Here is a 19,598-nt window from a genome sequence, read left to right on the forward strand (position 1 = left end):
AAACAGAGGCTAATATGTAATTAGGAAAATTGTAAGGAGATATTGTTAATTTACCCTTAAAATTTATTTACCTGATACAAGGTATTTAAAGAAATTTACCAATGTATGTTTTATTTAATTTTTTTTTGTTGAAGTCGTGGGATAAAAAATACAATTTCAATTTTGAAATTATATTTTAAAAAATGAAATACTAATCACTACTAACGTTGTTATTTTATTTTTTCATTCTAAGGATAATTTTTTTATTCAAAAACTATTAACTTATTTACTAAATCTGTCAACAAAAGAAACCTTCATGGATATCAGTTCACAAAACATTTATATACTCTAGTTCTCTGTTCCAAATTGATTCTATAAAACATAATAACTTAAGATGGCATTATGAATGCATATGACTTGCAATCACTAAACCTCAATCATTTCCAAGCATGTTAAATCCCAAGATGTTGGAGAGATTCTGGGCCAACAAGGAATACACGCTTTGGGCTTTGGTATCGAAAAACAACTACTCCTTTGTACGCTGTTCTTGGCACGCCATCCTGGGAAAGGACACAAAACAATGGTTGTGATTTCTTTGAAGGGGAAACAATTTCAAGCAATAAGACTACCATCAGAACAAGCATATTATGTACATGTATGAAATAGGCCTTCAAACTCTAAATGATTAAAAAAATGTATAATTCTGCATCTCCAAGAAAGCGTATCAAAGCATGAGAGAGATAGAGGGAGAAGTTCAACATTATTTGATTTCGTTAGTTCAATATACACATATCCAGATATTGTCTTACGAAATTAGTCAAGCACAACATTGACCCAATATTAAGATTTTCTGTGTAGTGAAGAAAATGAAGTTTAAAAAAAAGGTACCATAGCCATTTTTTAAGAACCAACGAGGTGTGTGCAAGTGTCAATAAATTGTGTTTCAAATCCATACTAAAAATCAATCAACCAAATCACCCGGTTTCTATTGTTAGATAAATGAATTGGAAGTTGCACTACCTCCCATTCTTCAAAAATGCCAAATTGACGTGCAATGTGTTCAAAATCTGTCTTGTCTTTGTACTGAATGCGCACATCACAATCTATATTGCATTCCTTCAGAACATCATCAGTTCCACAGACAGGTCTTGCATTTTTAACCATGTCAGCAAAGTGCTTAACATACTTGTCCTGAAAAAGTGGGGGTTAAAAAATTTAGGCATAAATACACTAAATTCTGAGTTCACCTCAGACAGCCATTTTCAAATGTATCTTATACCTCCATCAGGTAGTTCAGATCCATTGACTTCCAATCAACCTTTCAGCAAAAGTAAAATATCATAGATGCTACAAGAATTGTGCACAAACTAAAATCATATTTTCTAAGCAAAAAAATAAAATAAAAAATGCTCACATGCCTGAACACCATTCAACTTAATTGGCTCAAGATATTGTTTAAAATACTGGCCCAGACTAGAACCCTGCAAGGAAATCAGAGTAAGACAAAAATAAGCAAGGTTGTCAGGAAACCATAGTTGTAGGAAACAGTGAATAATAATTAACGTTAAATGTCAAAACTATTTAAAGATGATTATTGTTATAGAGGAAATATGACGATATGTTTACTTTGTCAGGAAATGGGTGAGCAAGGTAGCGCATGTATGCAGAGGGTGTGTGTGGGTGGGTGGGTGCGTGCATGCATGGTGTAACTTCGTGTGTGTGAGAAATAACTAAGAGTCAATCTGCAACAATAAATTTTTATCCCGGTGCCAAATTTCAAAACAACATACATTTAGAACAATATCTTGAGCAATGACATGGTTCAAATTTTATAGCAATGATAACAAGAAAATATTTAAGTTTTCTGAGTGAGTATTGTTGTTTCACAAAGTAAAAAATCACTTCTGAACATTGTACATACATGTTCTCCAAAATTATATGTTCTGCACACTTCTGGACGGATAAACTGTCGACCTTTGTGAGTCTCTTTTAACCTCAACCAATCATCCCAATATGTGAAAATTTATGTCAAAGAAAATGTTCAAAAGAGATGCAATAAAGTAATATGAAAGTATGAACAACAAACTATGACTCAATACACCACAAGGATATGCTTTTGTCCACTTTGGAGAGAGTTCATCCCACGTAGATTTAGCCAGCATCCACCCCAATCCAGGGAAAAAATCTGAACGGTAAAGCATGTCTGCAAAGTGTATCATAAAGCTGATAAGAGAACAGTTTCTCAAGATTTCTGATTTAAAGAATAATCTTTATACGATGCAACATTCATTTGCCTGCTAGAATTAAGTAAACTAATTTCAATCCAAACATGAAAGTTATAATGCCTTCACAAGAACCTTGGAAGCAAAAATCTCCAAAGTAAACTTTTTTTTTTTTTTAATAGGTCAGTTGAGGAGACTTGAACTGGAATCTATGGGGGGAATGCGACCTAAGCCACTGAGAAGTCCCTAGGGGACAAAAACTCCTTTGAGTCACTGCAAAATGACTAATAACTGTAACCTCTATGCAGGTTTATCAGTTAGCTTTACATTTAGTTCTAGAAGAATAATTACTTACCGATCCAAGCACCAAATGAACTTACAAGGATCCTGCACAAACTGTTTTTGTCCATTGTCATTCCATGAAGAAACAGCCATAATGGACCTATTTTGGATTCATACAAACAAAAGCAAAAAGATAGTTAGAGGTTGCAGACTCTGATCTTGAACTTCAAATAACAAAATGTACTGCATAATAGGACTCACTTATCACTTTCAAGGAGTGCAACTGCAGCCTCAAAATAGTCGAAGAAATCAGGGGAAATTTCCATATCATCTGTATTCCATGGAAATTTATTTTCAGCAAATTGCTTAACATTTTCATTGAAAAATAAAAATAAAAATAAAGGAGAGAGAAAGTAAAAAAGGCAGCACAAAGCAAGATTGTTGCGCCTTCAAGTATGATAACTCGACTAAAGTTATGTTTATAAAACAATTGATCCAGTGCCCATTTGTAATGACCTAGAAAACACCAGCATTAAAAGACATTCAACAATGATGCCTTAAAGGGGACCCCCTTTTTTTTTTTTTTAGCAAGTGACGAAAAAGATAAATCCTTACGTGCAATCTTGTAGTATACAATCATTTCCTCGGGCCTCTCTGTGTGCACTGGTTCATGATCCAAGTGCTGCAACCAACTGAAGTTAGTGTTTAAGCTAGACATATTAACAAAAAGTCTCACAAAAGGGTAGAAATTATGTCATGAAAACATATGGCATCTCTAACACAAGATTTATATGTTTTTTGAAAGGAGCTTTCCATGGCATAAAATTAATTGACAAATGTATGAGTTGATGAAAATTTGCTGAACCATACTCCTTGTCATCAGCATTCCTCGCTAGAGAATTAAAATAATTTACCTGCATGTAGGTTAGCTGATTGTAGCACAAAGCCTTACTTTTGACATCAGGATCTTCTGCATCCTACAGAAATTTACTAGCTTTAGCTGTCTTGTTCTTCCTGATCTCTCATTACCAATCAAACATATCTAAACTTGTGTTGACTAGAATCCCTACTTAAAAAAGTACCTGGGATACAAAAAGGGGATACTTTGAAGGAACAGAACTTTGATGTCTGGAGAATATGAAGAATTTTGTAACGGTGAGTTAGTTGAAATATGAGCAAATTAATCAGGAGCACTAGAAAATGCTCACAAATATTAAGCATACTTCAGAATAGATTTGAGAGCCCTTTCAAGATAATTAGCACGGTTGCAAGCCATAACCACAACTGCCGCAACTGGAGCCTAATAATTCAGAAAAGAGGGATGCAGATGTGATGACTTTGAAACAGAAAAATAAATAAATAAAATAGAAGAATTAAATTGAAAAAACCTCCACTCCATCCAAACCTGTACTTTGTCTATTATTTTTTCAAGGCCATTCCCTGCAACATGATAACATTATAACTATCAAATTACAAACAAAAATGCACAAGCATACACATCAGTTAAAGAAAAAATGTGCAGAGGAAGATTGTAGAATTAACGGAGAGTTTTAAACTTAACGTGACACCCCAACGAATGTCACGTGCTATAACCATATTATTATTCATCCTTGAATACCCTAAGCCCTGCCTTATGTTATATGCCTACTTGAATTAAGACTGCACAAGAATTAAAAGTGAGAAACATGCCTTGAGAAGACAAACCAAGGCATATACTTAAGAATGAGTTTGAAAGTATATGTTAATATAGAGCTTCGAACATAGAAATCCTTATGTCTTGTATTGAGAGTTAGGGAAGGACTTCTAGGTTGAATTTAGTAAATTTTGAGTTTCCCTATTCACTAATCAAGGAGCTTAAAGATCTTAGACTAATATGCATGCCATTTTGATGCTATATTGTTCTTACTAATTGGGATTAGTGCTAATTAAGTAGAATTAGTAAACCGTAATCGTAATTAAGCTAAGCACGATTAATTAGAGATTAACTGTAATCGTAATTAAGTTAAGCCTTGATTAATTAGAGATTAACCTTGATTAATTATAACTAAGATGGATTGACTAAGCTAATTAATCCTTTGTGATGCAAACACACACCTCAACATTTCCTACAAAACAAAAGAGAAGAATATAGAAAGAGAGAGAGAGAGAGCTCTAGAGTTTATTTAGGCTAATAAGGATTAAAGAGTAAGCATGATTGGTTAGGACTAAAGCTTGGTTAATTAAGCTAATGGGACAATTAGTAAAATACTTAAGGTAAACTTGATTGAGCTAAGCTAAACTAAGCAAATAAATTAGGATTTGGTGAAGCATACACATAGGTGAAGCAAACAAACACCTTCCTTTTTGTATTATTTAACTTTTAGAAGAAGAAAATCTGTGGAGTCAAAACAAAAGGAGAAGAAAGAAGAACAAAGGAGACGAAAGGAGAAGAAAAAAACAAGGGAAAAAGAGAGGAAATCGAAGAAAAATCAAAGGAGCTTCAATTTGACGCCTAGAAATTCAAGGAAAATTATTAATAGGTAAGAAATTCAACCCTCTTTCTTGTATTGTTGCTATAATCTAGCTAGAAGATCATCTAAACTAAGTTTTGAGAGATTGAAATTGAGGAAGATAGGAAAGAGTTTGAGAAATAGGAAGGGTTCAAAAAATTTGCAAGAAAATCACATTTTGATTGGTTTAAACTTTAAATTCATTGCATATGAATGTTTTCCTACAAAACCCACATCATTTATTCATGTTTTGAAGCCTTAAAATCTTGTTTTAAAGGAATGAAAATAAAGAAATGAAAGAAAGTGGAAGAGAGAAAAAAAATTAAAGAGCTCTTGAATAAAATATTATTTTTTTGTTAGTTTAATCTTGAAATGCTTGCATACAAATGAGTTTTCATGAATCTTGTATCATACTTTCATGTTTTGGAACATTATACATCATGTTTTGAGGCTTTTAGGTGAAGAAATTGGAGTTAGGAACCTCAAAAACATGAAGAACAGCTTCAGCCCGTCCAACCAAGAATTTCCTGCACGTGCCCTAGATTTCCCGCCAAGGAAGCACGGGTGTGGGTACGAGTACGGTACGGGTACGAGTGCGGGTACGCCGATTCGGCAAAACTCAAAAAAAGTATGATACGGGTACGGCTACGGTACGCCGATATTTTTTTATTTTTTTTTAAATATAATTTTGATTAAAGGATCCAACCTACAAATTAAAATTAAATATCAAAACTAAAAAAAGAACTACTCATTTTCCTATAATTTAAAACCATTAAGCGTTAAAAATAATATTTGTGAAATCTCTCACTTTGATATGTTATGCACTGTGAATTTGTGATCATAATTTATTTTTAAAATCTTTCTTTTTGCTCATCAATTTGCTATTTTTATAGGGTGAGACCAAAGAAATAACAGGAGACCAAAGAAAGATTTAAAGTTAATTACCAACAATAAAGGAAAAAAATTCTCAATTGGTGCAGGTTGTCAATTGCAATTTGCATAATACATAAAATTGCATCATTCCCAACAACTACTAATCAACTAATACAGTATCAATTTTTAATATTTTGTGCATAAACTTTAAAAGTTTGTTATGATTAAAGATTTTATAAAGAAATTCTAGGAGGATCTAAAGCAAAAGCATAATGCATAGTCATACACAGAACTACCCTTTATAGGCCTTGTTATTTTTTTTTGGTTCAAATTGCTTTTTAAAAACATTAAAATCATTTGTTGATATACTTCTACAATTTATACAGACAAACAGGACAACAGAGAAACATCAAAATTACTGATCTGCAAGGGCACCAAAAAAAATAAAAAATAATAATAATAATTGCTAATTTGCAAGGGCAGAAAAAAAAAAAAAAAAAAAAAAAAAAATTGGCCTTGGCGTACCCATGGCGTACCCACGCCGTACCCATGGCGTACCCGTGGCGTACCCATGCCGTACCCGTGGCGTACCCATGCCGCACCCGAATAAGCCAAACGTACCGGACCCTCTTTTGCCGTACCCGGTACGCCGCCGTACCGGTACGCGTACCCGCACCCGGTAAGTACCCGGTACTCGTACGGCACTACTTTTGGAGTACCCGTGCTTCATAGTTTCCCGCACATGCGGCCCAACCCTCCAGAACCCATTTTTGCATTCTGAAATAACCACACATGCGGCCAGATTTCGCGTACGTGCCCCAACCTTCCCGCACCTTGTCCTGCACGTGCAGAACCTCTGTTTCAGTGCAACTTCAAATGGGTATATCTCTCATCCGGACTCGGTTTTACGCGATTCTTGATTCTAAATTCAAGTCCCGGAAGTCTAGTTTCCAATGGTGGTGGTCTCACATCCAAATTCTAAATATACAAAAAGATATGTTTAAATTAGTGAAGGCTGCTTACTTTCTTCCTAACCATTTCATGCTAATTCCTCTCATAACTTAGTTCTTTTCATTTCTTCCTATTTCCTTAAACCTTACGTCTTTGACACACTTCAACATTCTTCAGGCCTTAATCACCTAGATGCATTTGATACATGTTTGACACTTGATTTAGATTTGAATTAGGCTTAGAAAAGTCTTGATAATCTAAGAAAATATTAAGAAACACAAAGTTAAGTTTGAACACCTGAAATGAATTTAGAAGCTTGCTAGTTTAAGTGCTTTCAACGTCTTGCTTATGCTTTGTGTAGGTCAAGCACTCTGAGAAGGGAAAACCTCATTGTTCGCAAGCCATTTGTGAGTAATATTATTGTAAAGTTATGTTTGAAAATTGTTTTGAAAACTCGATGATATATCATATTTTGTGAAATCCTTATTTTGTTTCCGAATGAATGAATATCCTATATTTTGATAAATCTACTGTGGCATCCTTTAGATAGTCCTAACTATTGGGGGACAGTTAAATATACCATGGCCGTTATTGAGATCTCCTTCGCCACCTGAGAGTGGGTTGTTTAATCGGTGATCAAACCGGTTATTCCTTCGCTTCGCCCTAATTGATGTACCATGCTATCATGTTTGATTATGAAATATTATGATGAGAAATGTTCGAATGCTTTTGAAAATATGATATGATATTATGCTTTGCCAATGAGATTGGAATTCATTTATTTACCACTGAATTGTAATATTATTCACTGGGCAATGGCTCACCCCTCTCTCTTAAATATATGTAGGTGATGAAGAGTTGGATTATGAAGAGAAGTTTGAATAGAAACTGGTCTTGTATGGTTGTGCTAGATTTGTAAAGCCTTGTCATATGTGTTTATTTTACCTTGTCGTTTAGACCATGTAATAATGTAAGATAACAATCCAAGAGGAATGAATGCTTTCATTTCATGTAGTTATGCACTGCTCTGAGTGGATGTTTCGAATGGACTCAATATAAGCAAATAATGGCTTCCGTACTAAAAAATATAAAAAATTTGCCCCAATTATCCTAAGACTCCAACTTGTTTTGAAAGTTAGGCCCTTGATAGTCTATGACTACTGGCCGGTCACAACGCCATCTTGTTTAGGATGGGTTGGGATAGTGACACTTAAACTTCTCCGTGCATTAGAACAGAGAGAAAGAATAGGAGAGAGAATCAGGAAGAGAAGCATGCAAGGGCCGCAATCCTAATCACACAAAGGCCGCAACCTTAAACAACTGTCAATTTCATTAATTGAAGGCTGCCTAATATAATACCAAAGCCTATTATATATAGGTTAACCTTAATAAAATAGAAAAATTAATAACAATAAGAAAATAAATATTAAATACTAAAGACTTTAATTTATAAAATTATAAATATAAATTAAGCCTCCACATGGTGGAAAGATACTGTGTGTGAGCCGAATAGTGGATCTCTACCTTGTGCATCACTTATTATTATTAACATCTTTGTACACATGTTTGATTTGATCAAAAGATATCACAACATGCTCACTTAGGATAAGATTTATATGGCCTTTGCTCTAGCTGCTTCCTTTGAATGGAAGCAACAGATAAAATCACAGAGAGAGAGAGAGAGAGAGAGAGAGAGAGAGTAATATAGCAACCAGAAATATACCATACCTTCTTCTAGTGTCACAATTCTTCCTTTTTGAATGCTAATCTGATCCATTATTAATCGTGTTTGGCTTGTATAATGATTTTCTGATTACACCTGTTATGATCAAATAAATTACAGGTAAGGAGGGATTGTACAACTGGCACATCTGGAAGTGATTAACTTCTCTGAATAACAGATTCCAAGACACCTAGACATTGTTAGGCAAAGGGAACATAAAGCAATCACTAAGCATTTCAAACAGATGAATTATGATTTTTGATTATTCTCATCAAATACCATGTAGATGGATTTATCATATTTTGCTTGCAATAATATGCATAAAATAATTCACTGCTCTGAATCTACATCAGATTAAACAAAGGAGGAACAAACATTGCAAATACAGCATAGAATAGAATGTCCAGTTCCTCATACAGATACACATTATTACATGTACATATTGAGCACAATGTTCACAAACATAACATGTATTATATATATATATATATATATATATTAGGGATTCAAATCAAACTACCTAAAAAGGATAAGAATCAAAGCATTTTACCCCTTTTTAACAATGGAGCTTCGACAATGGAGCAATTCCTATTTTTGATTTCGAACTCTGTTGTGGAGTGTGGAATTCAATTCGACCAAGTCAATCAAGACACGTTATTGTATGGTAGTCACCTCTTCTAATCTAACCCTGATTATTGTGGCTTTTGGTGTGATTGCCGACGTTCCCAAGTCTTGGCCTTCTCAGGTGAGCATTGAATTTTCACAACTGAGTGAGTGGGTGAGCCCATTCATTATATATTTTGTTCAATCAGCTAACTTAAATAATTAATATTTCATTTTTTTCATCAATCATATTATCAAAAAATATCACATAAGGCCAAGTTTAGGAAGACTAAATAAGTGTACTTTTTGACTTTTTTTTGTATTATGCGTAGAAAAAGTAGAGAGAAGATGTTGATTGATGTGACTCAAAAAAGATAAAAAGATGAAATAAGTGCACTTTTTTTTGTTAACCAAACTTGGCCTTTGTTTGATATACTTGAAAAAAAGTTAAAAAGTCAAAAAGTCACTATCTTATTTAAGTCGCACCATCTTATTTAAGTCGCACCATCTCTCTAACACATCACTTCAAACTCAATCCAAACTCAACTCATATTTCATAAAAAATCAAAAGGTACATTCATTTAGATCATCCCAAATAACCCAGTAATGATAGAGATCCCACAAAATACAACTCTCATTACTCTTAAAATGATCTGAACCGTTCATATCATTATGAGACATAATCTCAAAAAAAATTCAAATACATCAATAATAATCATAGGTCCTCCTTTATGGTCCCCAAACATTAAACATTTTTCCCTACTAAATATAAGTAATCCTAAAAACCTCAAATATTTTATTAAAAATTTTACCAAATATCTCACATAAATATAAATTTAACACCTACACAATATAAGGCCAAGTTTGGAAAGACTAAATAAGTGTACTTTTTGACTTTTTTTTATATTATGTGTAGAAAAAGTAGAGAGGAGATGTTGATTGATGTGACCCAAAAAAGATAAAAAGATGAAATAAGTGCACTTTTTTACGGTTAGCCAAACTTGGCCTAAATCTCATGTAAATCTCGTATCAATATAAAACATTTAATAAAATCTTTAAACTTTCTAACATTTTTGTTAAATAATCACCGATTGAGGGAGTTGGTTTTAAAATTTCTTTTAAGCATTGATTGGGGAGCCGCATTGAGCTGGTAAGTTAGTAAAGGTCTAAACAGAGTGATTGTGTTGTACATAATTGTACGGGGAAGAAATAATTCTCCTCGTATAATCCTGTTGACCAAGTCCACGCTCCTCCGTACGACGTCGCTTTGTTACCTGAAAACACAAACGTGAGCTAGCCGGCGAGTGTGTGCCGGAAACCTCTCCGATGCCTAAGTCAGAAAACTTGACAAATAGACAAAGCTCTAAGTTCTCAGAAAGATTGTGTTCAATTACCTCCTCCAAGGTGATGCTTGTGAGCTTTTATAAGTTTCCCGTGGCACAATCCTAGTAGGACTTGTACTTCTCCATGCAGAGTCCTCCTAGGATTCATTCTCCTAAGGATAATACTTATCCTTTCACACCCTCCCCCACTGCTTAAACCAAGTGGGATGGTTCTCTTTATGGCCGAACTTCTATTTGACCGAAGTAAAAATGGCTATGCCGAGCCACCAAGTAGGCCGTACTAGCAGTTGTTCGGTTTCTTCTTCATGCTATCATATCTCGGTTCTCTAATACCTGAACCGTGGTATGTTCGGACCGAACCACTGACTCGACCGGCATAACTCTCAAACCGGTATGCCTCTAAGGCCGGTCTAACTCCAAGTTGCTCCCCAAACCGAAGTGTTTTACAATCCTCTAGCCGAAGTAACTCTATTACTTCGTAAGCCGAAGTAATTCCACCTCCTTTGGGCCGGAGTAACTCTGTCTCTCCTAGGCCGGAGTAACCATTACGGCCTTTTTTACTTAGTCCTTCGCTTTTCTGGGCCTTAAAGCCCAACTCGTAGCTCGGCCCAGTTTTTCCCAAAAATTACCCTCTCAATTGCCCCTTAATTCCATCTGTGCAACATGATTGGGATTACCAGCCTTCTGGCCGAGCTAAAGTTTGTTACGTTTTTTCAGCCGAGCTAAAAAACCCTTTAGCCTTTCCAGCCGAGCTAAAAACCCTTTAGCCTTTCCAGCCGAGCTAAGTTTACCTCGGGTATCACTATGTCCGGTCAAAACGTCTCTTCAATCACAGCGACTGTAACGCTTCCAATTCCAGTGACACGTGGCAAGCTCTGATAAGCTGTGGCCAACTGTCACGCCGTCCTTCAGAATTTTTGTACTGTTCCCGCTTCTTTTTGCCGCCTTTTTCTCTCTCCCTTTTACACAAAACCGCCCTTTCGATTCTGGAATCATTTACTCTATTGTTTTCATCTTCTTTCTGTATCTCTACTTCTTCCACACTCGAGCTTGTGTTGAGCTTGTGCTCTTTTCTTGCTGCCACCGTTTCCGACTCCAGTCTTCTTTCTCTCTTCTCTGGTAAGAAAATCTAACCATCTTGCGATTTTTTGTTTGTTTTACCATTCGTTTCTGTTTTGTATGCTTTTTGCAAACATTTTTCTTCATTTATCTGCTCTGCTTTTGTACTTTCTATGAAGAAACCAGTAGAACTTGTATGTGTATGAACTGTTATGTAGAAAAACAAGCCTTAGATCCAAAATCACATTGCGGCCGAACTAGGATTCTGTTTGCCCCTAATATGTAGATTTCTGTATTCAATAACCGAGCTTGAACTTGTAGGAATGTCAGTAGTTTATCCTGAACCACTCTAGCCAAGATAAGATTACCGAATAAGCTTGCACATACCGAACTAGGTACTTCTGTCTCCAACCGAGGTAAGACCTTGGGGCCAAGCCGGCTTTCTTAGTTCTGAAACCGAACTCAGAAAGCCGCCCCTAGGGGCTCAGCCGGAGTAACTCTCCTCACACCGTAACCGATTTAGGCCTTGGGACCAAACCAGCTTTCTTAGTTTTTTAGACCGAACTCAGAAAGCTGCCCCCAGACGTTAAACCGGTCTAAACGGCTCAAAACCGAGCTAAGAAACCTTCTGATGAGCCGAGGTAGGGCCAGCCCACTAAACCGAAGTAGGATTTGTATATCTTGCTTATCATTTGTAGCGCGGTCCAATGATCTGTGCTTAACCCCTTTGTTTTCTACTTTGCAGACTTAGGTTGTCCAGGCACTCCTGCGTGTGCTCAACCGAGCTACTGAGCCTAGTTTTTGTACCGAAATAATTTATTCATAAATTATACAATAAATGGGTAAGTATAGATATTTAGTCGAAACCCCTGGTGGCCTGGCCGAATTTAGGCAAGATTACCAGATTCCTGATGATGTCCATCTGGCGTTGGCCGAAAAAGATGCTACCCCCTGGAACAATGAAGGCTTCGTGCCCTTTACCCTTCAATCCATAATAGAAACCGGACTACGGTTTCCTGTCCAACCGCTAATCTGCGAATTTCTTAGACAGACTAGGTTATGTCCCACCCAACTATCCACCAATACATACCGTATTATAATGGGGATAGCCGCATTAAACCACCAAACCGGACTGAATCTTGGTCTAGCCGAGATCTTTCATCAATACTCTATCGGCTCAAAGAATGCTGGGTGGGTCTACTACCTTAGAATTCGCCGTCGCCGAGAGAAGATAATCAATCACACTCCGGACCAAGATCTTAACGATGATGATTTCTTTTGGGTCTCTGGGAACTTTGAGGATTTTCAAGCTCAAATTCCTGGCCGACCTATAAATTGGAAAATGGGAGAGCCTGGTAATTTTACTTCGGTCTTCTGCTTTGTGTGTTATCTCGGTTGTTTAGTCTATTAGCCGAACTAACACTTCTCTCTTTTTTGCAGATTTCGCCCATCTCCATTCCTTATATAGCTATCCCAACCTCGGAGTCTTGCGAGCCGCATTTCGGATTAAAGAAAGAGATTGGGCCAAGCTTCTAAATTTTGAGCCGACCTATCGCTACAGCGGTCGCCGAAAAGCAAGGGTGACTGACTTCCTTCTTGAAGAGGCACCGGAGCCGGACCCAACTTTGCCCGAGATAAGACTTGTCCCTCTAACCGCAGAAGAAGAGATGGCGAAAAGGAGCAGAGTCAGGGCCCTTCTTACCGAAACAGCTAGGCCCGAAGTGGCGCCTCCCAGCCAACCGCAACCTGCTATTGTCGCCCTTCCTTCCCAACAGCCATCCTCTTCCCGCCGAACCAAACGTGCCCGAACTTCCGAACCCGAACGAGTTTCGATTGATGAAGAAACTCCTATTCAGCCGAGCTTACCACCGAGCCCCCTTCCGGAGTCTTCCGACCGAACCATCGGCTGCTGGGCACCGAAATTAACCTTCAACGACCGAGACATTCTAGACACAGACTCGGTCGTTGCTGAGAAGGACCACCTGTTGGCCATCAACCTGGCCAAGAGCGTGTGTTTGCCCAGAGACATGGAGCATCACCAAAAACAATTAACCACCGAGATGAAGTCCATTCGGTCTGCGACTAAATCGATGATTCTGGTTAGTAACTTCGGTCGCATTTCTGTTTTTCTACTCAACTTTTTCTTCGGCTAAATTGAGGTTGTTGCTTTGTCAGGCCATCCAGAAAAATCAAATCACCCATAGGAAGGTGCTGGAGCTGAGGAAAGTGACTAGGCAAGCAGCGGCCGAGGCAGAGGCGAAATCGGCCGAACTAGAGGAGGCCAGAAAGGAAATGGCCGAACTCCGAGGTGAGGTCGGTCGTTTGACCGGAATGGTTAGTTCGGCCGAGGCCGAAAAACAAAAGACTGCCATTGTGCTGAAGGACAAGTACTTGCGCGAGTTGTTAAAACTTGAAAGAAAGAAGGATGCCGAAATAAAGGAGAAGGTAAAAGAGGCTGACAAGCAGGGCTTCAAGAGGGCAGAGGATGCTTACGCCCAACAATGTAATGCTGCCAAGGATCTTTTCTTTAAGTGCGGCTGGAGGGGAGCCGTTGAGAAGCTCGGTCATGATCCTCAGACCGAGGTTTTCAACCCTCCAGCCTACTTCATACCTAACTCCTTGATGGAATATGCCACGGCCATGCAACAGCAGTTCCTTGAGGGCTCAGATGATGAAGATTCTGATGAAGACTCTGCCCCTGGGGATACTTCGGTTGTGAATGTGGATCAGATAGATCGGCCCGAGTCCAGAGTGGAAGATCTGACTATTGAACAGCCAAATGAAACTGTGGCTCCGGTCGATACCACTGTTGTGACTGAAGGAGTCCTGCCGCCAGAGACCGGTCTTCCAACTGACACTGATGCTGCCTTTGATGCCGAGATAGATGAACTTTTCTCTTAAATTTGTACTCTTTTCTCTGTAACCGAACTAAGCCCCCTTGTAATGACTTCTTTTTGAATGAAAATTTTACTGTAACTCTTATTCTGGTTGTTGTGTGTATGCTTGCGTTTGTAATGTCTTCTATTCACTCCAAGTGTTATTTCGGTTTTTGGTTGGTTAAACTATACTTACCAGCCAACCACTTCTTAGGCGACATAATTACTTCGGCTGAGGAGTACACAGTGTTGGTTCATTTCAGCCAACCACTCTTCAGCCATACACTTACTTCGGCTGAAGAGAAACAAGTGTTGGTTTATTCCAGCCAATACACTTCTTCTGCTTCGGGGTCTTCTATGCTTGGTTTTGGTAAGAAGTCGGCGAGTAATGGATGAGGGATTGATGTATCTGCCATTGAGGCAAGGCCTGCTAGCTCGTCCGCTTGGCTATTTTCCTCCCTGCCAATTTGTTCTATCCTTACCACATCAAACTTCTTGATCTCCGTTCTGACTAGCTCTTGGTACTTGGCCATTCTGTCATCCTTTGCTTCGTATTCGCCAGAAATTTGGTTTACCACCAGCAGTGAGTCACTGTACACCATTAGTTCGGTTGCTTTCATGAAGTGTGCCGACTTGAGTCCTGCGAGAAGCGCCTCATACTCCGCTTCATTGTTGGATGCTGGGAAGCCAAGGTTGATTGCTTGCTCTATAACCAGGCCGTCTGGAGAGATGAGGACTATGCCAAGCCCTGCACCATGTCGGTTGGATGCTCCATCCACAAAGAGCTTCCACATCTCTCCAACGAATAGTTTCCAGCAGGTGGAAGGGTCAGACGATGCCGTGGGGTCAAGGATGGTGTTTTCTTCAAAGTCCATATTGGCTGTCTGCCCTTCGTCCTCTGTTTGAACTGCTGGTGAGCCTTTGTTCGTCTCTTCCTTGTGGTCCTTAATGTAGTCTGCCTTTGTGCTTGATGGACTACCTTTCACTAGGGGTTGCGTTATTCCGGTGTCAACTTCCGTTCCTAGTTCGGTTGGACTACATTCCACTAGGGGTTGCGCTATTCCGGCGTCAACTTCCGTCCCTAGTTCGGTTGGACTACCTTCCACTAGGGGTTGCGCTATTCCGGCGTCAACTTCCGTCCCTAGTTCGGTTGGACTACCTTCCACTAGGGGTTGCGCTATTCCGGCGTCAACTTCCGTCCCTAGTTCGGTTGTGTCAGTCAGGTCGACTGGGCAGATATGATGACTTCCAGGAGTAAATTCCGCGACGAAGTCTGCCAAAGATTGGGCTTTTATTGTTGTCTTGGGTTGGAATTTGATGTCGAATTGTCCCAACTCCACCGCCCACTTCAAAATTCGCCCACTAAAATTCGCCCTTTCAAACAGAGCTTTTAGTGGAAAGGCCATGAGGACGACTATGGTGTGGGCATGAAAGTAGTGCGCCAATTTTCTGGATGCCATCATTAATGCTAATGCTAGTTTCTCCAATGGTAAGTACCTTGTTTCGGCTCCCAACAATGTCTTGCTGACATAAAAGATGGGCAAGTGTTGTATTCCTTCTACACGAACCAACACTGCGCTGACTGCGTGTTGAGAGACTGCTAGGTACAAAAAGAGTTCTTCACCAGGTACTGGAGTAACAAGTAGTGGTGGGGAAGACATGTATTCCTTCAAGCTTTCCAGAGCTCGGTCGCATTCTTCATCCCACTCAAACTTGGCCTTTAAAGCTTGGAAGAACGGTCGTAGTCTGTCCGACGATCTGCTTATGAACCGGTTGAGTGCAGCCGCCATACCAGTAAGATGCTGCACTTCTTTGACTGAGTTTGGTCTCTCCAACTCCTGGATTGCTTTGATCTGAGAGGGGTCGGCTTCTATACCTCGGTTGGTCACCAGGAAGCCCAAGAATTTGCCAGATCCAACTCCGAATGCGCATTTGGACGCATTGAGGCGTAGCTTGTGTTTCTTCAGGATCTGGAACATCTCGCCTAAGTCTTTCAGATGGTCATTCTCATCCTTGCTTTTGACCACCATGTCGTCGATGTACGCCTCCATTGTTCTGCCTAACAATGGTTCAAACATCTTGGTGACCATCCTTTGGAATGTCGCCCCTGCGTTCTTTAGGCCAAAGGGCATGACCTTGTAGCAATATAACCCCCTCGGTGTTGTGAAGGATGTGACCTCCTGGTCTGGTTCATGCATGACGATCTGGTGGTAGCCTCTGTATGCATCCAAAAAGCTAAGTCGGTTATGCCCTGCCGTTAGGTCCACCAGTTGATCTATCCTTGGAAGAGGGAAGCTATCTTTTGGGCACGCCTTGTTGACCGTTTTGTAGTCGACGCAGACACGCCATTTACCATTCTTTTTTGGCACGACGACGGTGTTGGAGATCCATCTTGGGTAGTGCACTTCCCTTATCGCTCCTGCTTCCAGCAGGTTGCCTACCTCTTCTGCCACTATTTCGGCGTGGTGGAGTGCCGATCTGCGTGTGCGTTGAATGACTGGTCTGGCGGATGGGTGGACATTGAGTTGGTGACTGATGAAGTTTGGATCAATGCCTGGCATGTCGTAAGGTGTCCAGGCAAACACTTCGATATTAGAGGTCAAGAATTCCAAGACCTCTAATCTCTCAGCGCTGGATAATGATGAGCCAAGCAAGAAGAACTTATCCGGGTTCTTCTCATCTATTTTTACCTCCACCAAGTCTTCCACCGCTTTTTGATCAGCCTCTTTGCCGACGTCAGCGAATAGTTCATTACTCTCTGGTTCTTCCACCGAATGAACGTATCCTTTGGCAGCTCGGCTTCCATTTGCTGTGGCGAAGCACTGTTTTGACATGATCTGATCGCCATAGACTTCTTCAATTATACCGGCGTCATTGGGGAACCGCATTACCTGATGGTATGATGACGCTACCGAACGCATGACATGTAGCCATGTTCTGCCCAGGATGATGTTGTAGGTGGAGGGGACCTTCAATACCCAGAACTCCACCTGTTTTGATACACTTCTTGCTCTGACTGGAAGGATTATTTTGCCGACAGGCCACTCTGGCATGGAGTTGAATCCAATCAGGGGAGAAACTGCAGGTGCCAAGTCTTTGTCTTGCAGCTTTAGTTGTTTGAATGTGTCGTAATACATGATCTCACATGAACTACCCTGGTCAATCAGAATCCGCTTGACGTCAAAATCCTTGACTCGGAGAGTGACAACCAGGGCATCATTATGGGGGCAGTAAATTCATTCCAAGTCCTTATCCGAAAAGGACATGACGTTTGTTGCCTCTGTCCTCCCCTTCTTGATGGCGGGTTGGGCACTTAATACTTCCCTAAAGTGTTCAGCCTTCTTGATTGAACCTCTAAGCTCGCATACGCGCTCAGGTTCAAAAACTCCATGAATTACATTGATAATGCCTTGTAGTGGTGCATCGTTTGGCATTCTGTTGGGTTGGTCATTATGATCTTGGGGGGCCGGTTGCGCTCCTCCTTCAATGTATTCGTCCAAGTGGCCTGCTGCCACCAATTCTTCTAAATGCTGTCTTAGTGGCGTGCAATTCTCAGTTCGGTGCCCCTTTTCTTTGTGGAAGGTGCACCGTGATCTGTCGTCGTAATTCTTCTGAGCTTCCCCAAGCTTGGCTGGCCACTTGACAAAAGGCTTGTCTTTGATTTCGCTCAGAATCCGATATATTGGTTTTTTGAACACCGTTGTTATGGCAGTGCGGATTCTCAACCATCTTTTGTCTGGGTCTTCTCCGTTATCACGTCTGCCACGTCCGTTCTTGTTATTTCGGTCAACCGTGTTGACCTTGGCAGGGGTTTTCTTTTCTGGTGCCGCGGTCGTACTTGATTTTGCTTTAGCACGCGCGCCATCCTCTTCTACCCTGATGTGCTGATGCACTCTTTCCATCAGGGCCTCCATGGTGAGGGGTGGTGTCATGGTGATCGAGTCCCGTAGTCGATTCCCTACTGGTAGGCCTCAATAATAATGGCATCAAAATCAACTTTCCTTCACGCTAACTGAACGAGAAATTATACAAGAGTTTTGTACGGTCATAAAAAATAAATACCGGATTTGTTGATAAAAAAATTCAATGAAGAACTTGATGAGCGCCATCATGTGATCACCATCTACAAGGCAAAACACTCTTAGCCGTAGCCGGGGTCCTCTGATGTCCAAATTCGTTTTTTAATATTATCAAAATATTTAATGAATTAATTCATAAAGAGAAAATGCGTACCTTAACCCCATGTTGCCTATTTATAATATGTAATAACTTACTTAACAAGTAGTTTGAATGTTTCACAAGTCCTATCCCAAACAATCTCTGTGAGGACTTTTATATTGATAAAATTTCATATCCTGATGAGTTTTGCACAATATAAAACACTAATACAATGTTTGATAAGAATTTGATAACTGTGTTTGATAAGAATTTGATAACTGTAATTCTTGTATTAGGGCCCACAGAATTTGATAAGAATTTGATAACTGTCATACTCATGATAATTTATACTTACCCACATAATTATTTTTATTCCCTCTCAAGTTTGATTTTCATTTTCTGTTGGTGAAGAAGAATAGAGCTTCGACTTTGTAATGGCAACCAGTCTAATGTAATTATTCCCCCATCTCTATGCTTATTTTTGGTTTCTAATTTTAATTTTTTTGACACTTAAATTTGGATTCAAACAAATACATATATTGTGAAAGAATCAAATTCAGAATGTTTTGAAAACAAAGCTTGTGTTGTTGTTTGTTTGTTGGTTTGTTTTTTTTTTTTTTTTTTTTTTTTTTTTTTTTTTTTTCGGTGTAAAATTGTGATCGGGGTGGATCCCTGAGATGAATAAAATAGGGGTTGTTGTGCAAATTTGTAAATGTTTGTTGGTTTTTTTTTTTTTTTTGGTTGTGAAAAGAAGGGATTCGAAAAAATAAAAAGAAATAAATAAATAAGGGGATGGTGATGAAATGATGAGTGTGGGGATGATGAATATATAATGATGAAGAAAAAGAATAAAGGTCGGAGTGGGAACAGACGGTTAATGGTTCTGAAACAGTGGGATGAAAAAGAAAAAAAAAAATATATATATATATATAATAATAAGAATAAAAAGAATGGGACAAAGTGGGAGTGTGTGGAGAATTATTATTTTAGAGGATGGGGTATGGCAGCATGATGATTATGTCTTTGTTTTGGGGGTGTGA

General features: G+C 39.1%; 1 protein-coding gene and 1 long non-coding RNA gene across 8 annotated transcripts; one reads left to right on the forward strand and one right to left on the reverse strand.

Moving 5' to 3' along the window:
• Window positions 1-212: 212 nt before the first annotated feature.
• LOC114270794 (alpha-1,3-mannosyl-glycoprotein 2-beta-N-acetylglucosaminyltransferase) lies at window positions 213-9,312 on the reverse strand. Of its 7 annotated transcripts, XM_082868152.1 has the most exons (16): window positions 9,070-9,306; window positions 8,525-8,615; window positions 3,889-3,923; window positions 3,707-3,783; window positions 3,566-3,611; window positions 3,398-3,460; window positions 3,099-3,165; window positions 2,931-2,999; window positions 2,745-2,814; window positions 2,557-2,643; window positions 2,088-2,182; window positions 1,901-1,990; window positions 1,398-1,460; window positions 1,259-1,297; window positions 1,000-1,170; window positions 213-539 (listed from the first exon to the last, which is right to left on the reverse strand). In XM_082868152.1, the coding sequence occupies exons 9-16, from the start codon at window positions 2,812-2,814 to the stop codon at window positions 432-434; spliced, it is 723 nt and encodes a 240-aa protein (XP_082724278.1). In that variant the 5' UTR covers window positions 2,931-2,999; window positions 3,099-3,165; window positions 3,398-3,460; window positions 3,566-3,611; window positions 3,707-3,783; window positions 3,889-3,923; window positions 8,525-8,615; window positions 9,070-9,306; the 3' UTR covers window positions 213-431. The 7 variants fall into 7 exon arrangements, with proteins under 7 accessions (XP_082724278.1, XP_082724279.1, XP_082724277.1 ...); XM_082868153.1 differs by lacking the exon at window positions 2,931-2,999 and having other exon boundaries at window positions 3,692-3,783; window positions 9,070-9,312; XM_082868151.1 differs by lacking the exon at window positions 2,931-2,999.
• On the forward strand, window positions 4,883-7,776 carry LOC114270795 (uncharacterized). Its single transcript, XR_003632048.2, has 3 exons — window positions 4,883-5,002; window positions 7,158-7,203; window positions 7,644-7,776. It is a non-coding gene; the product is annotated as an uncharacterized LOC114270795 (long non-coding RNA).
• Window positions 9,313-19,598: the final 10,286 nt, after the last annotated feature.

This window comes from Camellia sinensis, chromosome 5, assembly GCF_055761805.1.
Source record: "Camellia sinensis isolate YWXY chromosome 5, ASM5576180v1, whole genome shotgun sequence".
NCBI classification, from domain to species: Eukaryota; Viridiplantae; Streptophyta; class Magnoliopsida; order Ericales; family Theaceae; genus Camellia; species Camellia sinensis.